This window comes from Mytilus galloprovincialis, chromosome 14, assembly GCF_965363235.1.
Source record: "Mytilus galloprovincialis chromosome 14, xbMytGall1.hap1.1, whole genome shotgun sequence".
In the NCBI taxonomy this organism is placed as follows: Eukaryota; Metazoa; Mollusca; class Bivalvia; order Mytilida; family Mytilidae; genus Mytilus; species Mytilus galloprovincialis.
The window spans coordinates 10387599-10397248 of NC_134851.1; the positions used below are offsets into that span (position 1 = coordinate 10387599).

The window sequence follows — 9650 nt, forward strand, 5'->3', positions numbered from 1 at the left end:
GAAATAAAGGTAATATCGAAATTAAGAAAAGAAATGTATTACAGAAATCGCTCAAATTTTACAATAATTTAGTTTAAGTACAGCATATATCGAAATTATATTAAAAAATATAGGTCACCGATGAGTTAAAAGAGATATTTCAATTTTAAAGCCAAAAAATGGCATTTTTTCACCAAAGGGAGATAATTTGGAACTTTTTCAATGATGTTTACATTTTAAAAGTCATCTGGGGCCAACACGAATTAATTGTTTTGAATGTTTTTGTACCATATGATAAAGTAACAACTACAAAAGGTAATAAATAAAATTTGTAACGAAAAACAAATGTTTAATTTTTTTCTGAAATTTTTATACCCTCGAGCCTCCTTAATTTGCAATTGCATGTGCTTCATTTTGCGGTTCACATGTACCCTCAAAACCCACGAAAATTAGTATCCCACGAATAATAATGAATCCATAGTAGTAAAACTTACATTAACTAGGTATCTGTGACCTGTGTTCTTCTGGGCAACACCTGCTGCAACTCTGTAATTCAAATTTCCAGAAGAACTGTAATGTACATGCTTTGGTGCTTTAGCAGAAACCATTCTGTTGAAACTCTCATTAGCTTGAGTACTACCAACAGTTGACAATTTAATGCTGTTCTTAGCATATCCTTCAAAAACATTTTCCAGAGACTTTTGTAGACTTGGACCTGACAGTGGTTTTCCTTGAGGAAATGATTTAAAAACAGACTTCGGATTACTGAGAAATTTACACCATCGACTAGAGCAGCATTGGTGATCACCAAAAGGATGTTTCGAAAGTGCATTGAGATCTTTTGCTATTTATTCTGGATTACCTTCACCTTGGGCTTTTACATAGTTAAACCAACTTGGTAAATATTTTATCATTTTAACAGTTAAACAGGATGATTTTTCTTGAGAGAGTATAGACTGTTTCCAAGAATCTTCTTTAGTGATTTCTTTCAGAAATCTTTTCAATGCTATTACTGATATTTGCCCGTACTCGTCCTATTGTTGTCGAATCCTCATCCCCAACTAATGCATCTACTGTACAGCCTTTGCTCTGTACATCTTTCACCATTTCTATAACCATATCAGCCTCCATTCCCTTTGAACTGCCTTCCCAGTTACGGTAGCATGCATGCTCTCTTGGACTTTCATTTCTGGATTCTGCTCTACTGCTAACTCTGCAGTCTTTTGATCGTACAGAGTAATTTTTTATTTTCCCAGTCTCTGGACCAACCATGGAACAATGACCTAGAAATTAAAAATAAGTTCTTAAATTAAACTGTTTATGATATGTATTTATTATGGCAAGCCGTTTTACTATTTATTCTAACTTCAAGATATCTTATGTAATCTGGTTTTTATAAGATATCTTATAAGATATCTAAGATATTTTGTTTACTACATAATCAAAATATAAAATATTTGATAAATATTTGTAATCTTATAAATAATCTTTATATACTTAAGTCAAGGTCAGATGGCACCTGACAGTTGGACATGTTCACCTTAACTTTTTTCTCAAGTGGACACTGAACCATGAAAATTAGGTCAAGGACAATAGACATGTGACAGAAGGAAACTTCTTAACATAAGACATCTTAATACAGAGTATGAAGCATCCAGGTCTTCCATCTTCAAAAATATAAAGCTTTTAAGAAGAAAGTTTACGCCACCACAAATGCCCGATCACTATCCCTATGTTGAGCTTTCTGCAACAAAAGTCGCAGGCTTGACAAAAATATGGAGATGAGGTATGATCGGCAATAAGACAACTGTTCATCATTTCCTAATGACATGTTTGTACATGTAGTTAATGTTTGTTTACTTGATATTTGACCTCATAACAGTCTATTGACGCAACCTGACTTGAAAGATATAAATATTTAACATGAAACGGTGAAAATGCTCTAAAGACCATCATGTTTTTCTTGTTTCTTGGTTTTATTTGTAATATGATGTTATGTTAATGTCAATGTCTATTTTCATTCTTATAACTGATGGTGTCTAGTTATACCTGATTTGCTGTCATATGCTCTACCACTTCCTTTTTTCTGCCATCCTGCATCTACAGCAACCAAATGTTTACCCTTCTTTCTGTAATTTATAAAAGTACTAGTAAATAAACTAAACATAATATAAAATGTAACTGGCCATGTCAAAGATTATATAAATAAAATGAAATCGACAATTGTAGTCAGAAATACAATGTTTGTCATTGTGTCCCAACCCATATTAACCATAAGCATTATTGGATCAAATTATTTAGTCAAATGTTAGAAATCTAAATAACTTCAATCAATGTTTATTATATTGTACTGTTATACCACTGCCCAAGGTTAGGGGGAGGATTGGGATCCCGCTAACATGATCAACCCCGCTACATTATGTATGTATGTATGTATGTGCCTGTACCAAGTCAGGAGCCTGTAATTCAGTGGTTGTGGTGTGTTTATGTGTTACATATTTGTTTTTCGTTGATTTTTTTTTAATTCAAAATAAGGCTGTTAGTTTTCTCGTTTGAATTGTTTTACATTGTCATTTCGGGGCCTTTTATAGCTGGCTTTGCTCATTGTCGAATGCTGTACAGTGACCTATAGTTGTTAATTTCTGTGTCAGTTTGGTCTCTTGTGGAGAGTTGTCTCATTTGCAATCGTACCACATCTTCTTTTTTATCATTATAATTCAAATTAAAGTATTCCATTGATTAATTTGAGTTTAGTTTAATGTTTTAATTTTTATTATTTTTAGGTACATACTGTTCTACAGCTGCCAATTAATTCTCCAGTGCTTCATTTGTTGATTCCTTGGCTACCTCTTCAACAACATTCCCTACTTCTCTCAGTCTTGCACTAACCAGTTTATAACTAAATGCTGGAATATTTAGCTCTGATAGGAAACTATTAGCTTGTCTTTCTCCAAGTCCAGAGTGAACAAGGGCTGTAATAAAATAATCAAAGATAGAATGATCTAGATCATGAGGCAGTACAATTTTCATGAATATTTGCAGACTTTTTTATCTCGCAATGCTGATGAATTTTTATATTTCCAAGGGGCATAACTCTTTAAAAAAAGTTGATGTCCCACCATTTTATAAATTTTTCAAGATATTGCTGATATTAACCTAGAGTATAAGTTATACAAAAATCTGGCATGAATGGTACGCTATAGAGTGCTAACAAGGCCATGTTCCATAAATCTAATATTTCCAAGGGGCATAACTCTTTGACAAAAAAGTCAATCATCCACCATTTAAAAACTAGCTCCATAGTATAAGTTTTATAAAAATCTTGCAAGAACTGTATCTGTGAAAATGCTAGCAAGTTTATATGACCTAATATGTAATGACTCAGATATAGTAAAGTATGACATAAACTTCAACCATCTAAGTGAACCCTGAAAATGTAGATGATAGTGACAAAATTTTGCCTGGATGCTGATTGACTATATTTACAGGACTAGATAATAATGTGCATACATGTCATGTACCTGTTGCAAGTTTACTGTTGACATCCCATACTCGGTCATGACGCTTTCCAGTAGGATCACTGTTTACATGCATACAACTGGTATTAAAACACTGTACCTGAAAAAAAAGGTTAATTTATAAAGAGACAAACAGTCAAATGTCAGTATTTGTATGACAAAAATCTCATCAAAATTAGATGTCATACTCTCTCCCCATCTTTTCAATGATACTTTTTTTATGACAAAAAGGCAGACATAGAAAAAATGAGGGAGTAAGTCATTTTATATCGTTACATATAGTTACATCATCGGTTTGTAATCAAAACACTTGAAGCATGTCATATTTTTAAAAATCCTTCTTTTTTTTCTATTGTAATGCTTCATTAGGTATGAACATGCATATCAAATTGTCTTATTTCATTTCACATTCAGTGGAAATTAATTTACATTATACCATTCAAGATTACAGAGCCCCATGTTTTTAGTAGTAAATGTACATGTATTTGGTATATTTAATGCTCTCCAATATAAATATAGTTCTAGCAAATTGTTTAGGTGAGTGTTGCTGAGGTCTCCAATGCATTGAACACAACCAGTTAGTTAGCCCTCATCAAATACATATTGAAATTTAGTATTGACTCTTAGCTTTTGGAAAAGGCTTTCTCTGGTTTGATTTTCTGAATACTGAACTTTGACCTAAAGATTTGGTTCTTGTTAGAACACACATTCCAATGATGATGATTAATCATTAAAATTCAGGGCTGTTCTTGAATCATAGATGGAAATTATTTGTGATGGATAGAAAGACAAGCTGAATTCATTCAAAGTGTTCAGACATTTTAGATTTGTTGTTGAAATCCAAATTACTTACTTTCTGTAGACATCCAAGACCATATGTCTGTATGTCAATAGTATGTCCAAGCTGTAGGGGCAAACCACATTTAAGACATGCTCTTAGACCAGTGGCAAGGACATCTAGCTCAACAATTCTTTTCCCTTCTCTCCAGTCTTCAGATGACCTAGTCTGATTTCCTTCATAAGATACCTCTTCCTCCCTTGTTGCATTTGAGATGTTTGGAACTACAATTATAAAAAAAAAAAATGAATGCAGGTACAGTGTACATGTATACATTTTATATTCATTCATATATATATAATGTTTATATACTCTGAGTGATGATACTCAACTAGGATGCATTGCTGTCATTTTTGGAATAATTGTGTATTTATCAACCATCACAGTCACATCATTATTGGTGTCATTATTCGTAAACATTCGTAAAAGATACAATGACGGAGAGACCCATATAAGTTCAGGAGTTATCATAATAGACTAAAATGTATGAAGGTTTAATCTTGGGGCATGTCAACATTTTACATACAACTGTTATCTTAAATTAAAGTCATATGAGATTTAAAAAAAAAATGTAAAATGTTTCATACATCTATATATTTGAATGGCTATTCTGTAAGTATATAAAAACAAATGTCCTCCCTCTTTCAATTTGTTTTTTGTCAGGTTTTCCATGTGCACTATGGCAATAAACATAGAATATAGAACATTTATTTTAAGTCTGGTTACATGATATATTACAAATATAAGCTTTGTTTCGTTGTCGAACCCCCAAAAGGAGAGTATACATTATACATTACATATAAACTGTTCAAAAAGTTACAAAATTTCATTGAATACAAATCAACTTCTTTTTTTTATGTATGCATATGGACATGAAGAAAGCCAAACCTATAATTAAGACCCACCCATATAAAGCCTTGTAATTGGAAGTTATTTAGTTTCAACAATCAGAATTTTTTGTTTTTGGGTTATAAGAATCGGATGATGCACTTTCAATGGTCTAAAATTTTAGGTGTGATACATGTTAATGTAGTAACAGATTTTAATAGAATATATATTTATTATCATGATTATTATTAGCTAATTTTATCAATCATGCTACCCCCCTCGAAAAATAATTTTAGGCAACAACTATTTAACTTCAAGGGGGTATATTTATTTCCTAAACACATATTTTGGTCAGGCAGATGACAAATACAAATATTTTGAATCCAGATTCTCCAAACAACCTACATTGTAATACATGTAACATGTGTATGTATTAAATTTTGATAAAGTAATTTGATTGGTAGCATAAAAAAAACAACATGCCCCCCCCCCCCCCCCCATTGAAGTGAAATTGTTATTCCCTTATGTGATAAGTACAACATATCCCCTGTCTTAAATTGCTGGAGACACACATAAACGTTTAATAAATGTTCTTATGTAAATTTTAACATTTGTACCGGAGCAACATTTTTTTTATAGGGAAAGGGGGCTTGGATTAGCTAGATCTTCAATAAAGGGTATCTGTTAGGAAGGAGTTCAAAGTTGTGCAAGTCGTTAGTCCTCTACCCAGAATCTATGATTTTATTTCCGTGTCCTATACATGTACATTGAATCCAGGTCTGTTTACCCAAAAACATGTTTGCGTCCATTCATGTTTGCCCCTTTCACTTTCGCACCCTACATGTTCGCACCCAAAGTCCTTTTGTACTCTTTTAAAGTTTTGTGATTAGTAATTTGGTAATTGAGTTTTAACTTTTGGTATAAAGTATATTGTTATAAAATTTTTTTTTTCATTTCTTCAAAATAAAGTGTTATTATGACGGTTTTTTTTTTGTGTTGCGATCTTTCATGTTTTTCATTTAAATTCTGCAATGTTTCACTTATACCTGGCTGCAGTATTTACATAAAAGGAGATAAAACAACAATCATGATTTGCATGTCTGTTTGCACCCTATACATGTTCACACCCTGCAATGTTTTTCTCATACCTATCTGCAGTATTTATATCAAAGCAAGAGACCAAATTAAGCTTAAACCAATTAACAGCAATCATCTATAAAAAGAAAACTCGATTATTTTTTTATCGTTCTATTACTGGTATTTTCCCTCTTCCTAAGACAGTTTTACTCTTGACGAAAGCAAGCTTGATAACGTCTCCTCTTGCATTGCGACGTCGCTGATAACTTCTCCTCTCACATTGTGACGTGGCTGAAAATGCCTGGTCTTGTTATGAAGCCTTGATACGAGAATTACGTATCGACTGAGCAGGGAGATATAGGCATAGGGAAGGATGATAAACATGTTAATTGGGCGCAAAATAGTCCAAATAATTATGATGTCTGGCAAGGCTATTTTAATTTTTTGGGACACCGTCATGTCATAAGAAGGCGTCCCAGAAAAAAAATAAGCCTTGCCAGACATCATAATTATTTGGACTAGGCGCGAAACAGACCTGATCCCTTTACATCCTGGGGCTAACTTCAACCTTTACAGTTAATAAAGATTGAGGTATTATGAAGAGTATTTGATTTTTTATCAAATGGACCTTTGAAAGTGGAATTGAAATATGACTAGTCTGGGACCTTTATTCTTGAAAGCAAATGATAACCTTACTCAGTTACTGGTGTTAAAACTCATTAGTCCAAGATTGCTCTGACGTCCAACGACTGTTTGCCACAACTTGCACAAGCTGGCTGTGGCTGTGCCAGCGTGGGTCCCTCGGTCCAATCATTTCTGGCGAAACAGCAGTTGGATGTAAGAACAATCTCGGATTAAAACTATATTAAGATTATCTTCATGGTCAACATAATTTTACGTATATAATTTATTAATCTAATATTATATACTGTAGTTGTGTTGATGTTGATGTTGTCGTGTATTTTTCGGGCATCAAATGGATTACTTACTCGAAAAATAGTTGTGATCATTGCAGTAAGTCGATGCTTTGGTCCATCGGGCATGTTGACTCTCCGACACCTTCAGATATCTTTTAGATTTAAAGCCATGGTTAAGTATTTTTGTCAAAACTGCAGCTACCAAACGTTACGTTACAGCAGACGAATGTTGTTGTTTACAAATGGCGCCGGAAATCATACGATGTCGTAATCGTGCGATCGCAAAATTGTTTCCATAAAACAACACTAAAACAACTTTCATTTAAAAACAAAAGTTTCAATATATTCAATCTTTTGATAAATTTTATACTTATTGTTTATTTGTACAATAATGAGTTTCGTACTTTACCGACAGTTCGAGTTGCGCAGAAAATTCAAATTCGTCAGGTTCATATCTCCTTAAAAGGGCTCTAGCTGTCAAATTCCTGCTCACCGATTTGACTCTTATATTCTATATATAACACATGACACTATATAACACTAATGAATGGCGTTTTGTGACCCTAAGTATGAAGGTGTGAAAATATTGGGTGATTAAAAAAAGAGAGTAAATATATATATATATATTTTCCAATGTATTGTGTTGAGATGTTTTCTAATCACAATAGCCGTTTTGTGTGAAGCTGCTTTAGTATAATCGAATACTTAGAGATCATTAAGGTGGTATGGGAGTCTAAATTAAAAATGATAGAATTTGTTCATACTTTGCCAAAACGAAGTATCTATTGATATATGATCAAACATATATTAAAAATGATAGGTCACCGCGCATTTTCTCAAGCTACAGGTTGTGATAAAATGAAAAAAAATTGTATGGATTATACAGGAAAAAACACCATTATGTGATAAGAAGCTTAACAAAATGATAGAATTGTAAAATAAAATACAAGAAGATAGCTTTTAGTAAATTCTTTGAGAATATCAAAAGAAAAGATAGGGTCACCGTGCGTTTTTTCGAGTTAAAAGCAAAATTCCATGTAGATTCCTTCAGAAAATGCACTATTTCAGAGTTATCTCCCCTTAAAATGCCAATTTAAAAACGTTAAAAGTCAAGCAAAAAATAATCTACACTTGGAAAAATATTAATATTTAAAGTTATTATCTTAGAAATTTGTTCTCTTAAAGGCAAATTCACATTAGTTATCTGCATTCTTGCATCATATTTTGCTAACTAGATTGAAAATCTACACCTTAGATTCTCCGTTTTTTACAATCCAAGATGGCGAAAGACACCCATACCACCTTAAGTGACTTTTGAAAAGATTTTCCAAAATGATTTTGAATTTGAATTTACAACATACAAAATGACCGACCAAGTAACGAAAGACAAACAACAATAACAATCAAACTTAGAGAGTTACTTTAAAAATTCACAAAACATAGTGATAAACGAATCCAACCACCCAGTAGTCCCGATTTCAATATCTGCACTAGTTGAAAAGGAAGCAAGAATAGCCAATCTTTGATCATTTTTAAGTGGCTGTACTGTTTCTGATCTTGACAGTTCTGAACAGATGATATCATTCATTGAAAAATGACGTTGTATTTAAGTTATCTGATGGAGTTGGTGCTACGCTAAAACAATCAAGAGTTTTTCGACTCCATCATTCCTCTCATTACTAAAAAGTAATTGAAATGGTCAAACCTAAATCGCACTAATCTTTGACAAATGTTTTCAGCCTCACTTACTTACCATCTAACATGAAAAACAAGCACTTATTTTGAAAGATATTGAAATTTACAATTAAAGAGGAAATAAACATCAAATTAGAAAATCTCAAAGACAGAGTCGAGAACCAGTTTACGATTCAATAATGTCACTGCACCAACTGACGACAAAGGCACTATCATAAAGCCTCAAGACATATACTACCTTATCTTAGTATTTGTCATAAGCATTTGAAATTGCATTTAGACACAGGAGAAATTGGCAGATCCCATTCCATAGGTGAGATATAGGACTACACAATTTCCATCATTGTACGTTTCCCGTCGTGTCGTTTAAACGTAAATTGAAAAAAAACATTGTGTTAAAACTTAATTACTGAAATTTTAACTCAACTCTTTACACTTGAGTTATTAACCACTTAAATTACATCCACATGCACTTGTTTCATTCTTGTAACTATATGAATTGGTCTTCAAACGTTTTTATGGTTCACTTGTATTGATTCACGGAAAAAAATAGATTACTTTATTTCCTGTTTATAACATTTTATGGAAGAGCTTCTGCTTTTTAAGTCTAGTTTATGTCTATTCTGTATTAAAACTTCACATCTTGTTTTCTGATTTATTTCATTCATATATATTTCCCTATAAAATGAAATCTTAACTAATGTCATCGTGACAAATTAATCGATCTGATTACACTAAAACTGCTGCAAACATTTTTATGATGTTCCAATTTTGCCTTTTGTACATTAACTTTTTCCC

General features: G+C 32.5%; 1 protein-coding gene across 1 annotated transcript; it reads right to left on the reverse strand.

The window, feature by feature from the left end:
* Positions 1-954: 954 nt before the first annotated feature.
* LOC143059360 (uncharacterized) lies at positions 955-2146 on the reverse strand. The gene is made up of 2 exons (XM_076232846.1): positions 2029-2146; positions 955-1262 (listed from the first exon to the last, which is right to left on the reverse strand). Exons 1-2 carry the CDS (start codon positions 2144-2146, stop codon positions 955-957), a joined length of 426 nt encoding a protein of 141 aa, XP_076088961.1.
* Positions 2147-9650: the final 7504 nt, after the last annotated feature.

Excerpts from the sequence above, each read along its gene's own strand:
- LOC143059360 (XM_076232846.1), bottom strand. The coding sequence starts at position 2,146 with ATGTTTAGTTTATTTACTAGTACTTTTATAAATTACAGAAAGAAGGGT. Across the intron at positions 1,263-2,028 it reads AGCATATGACAGCAAATCAG|GTCATTGTTCCATGGTTGGT; the intron begins GTATAACTAGAC and ends TTTAATTTCTAG.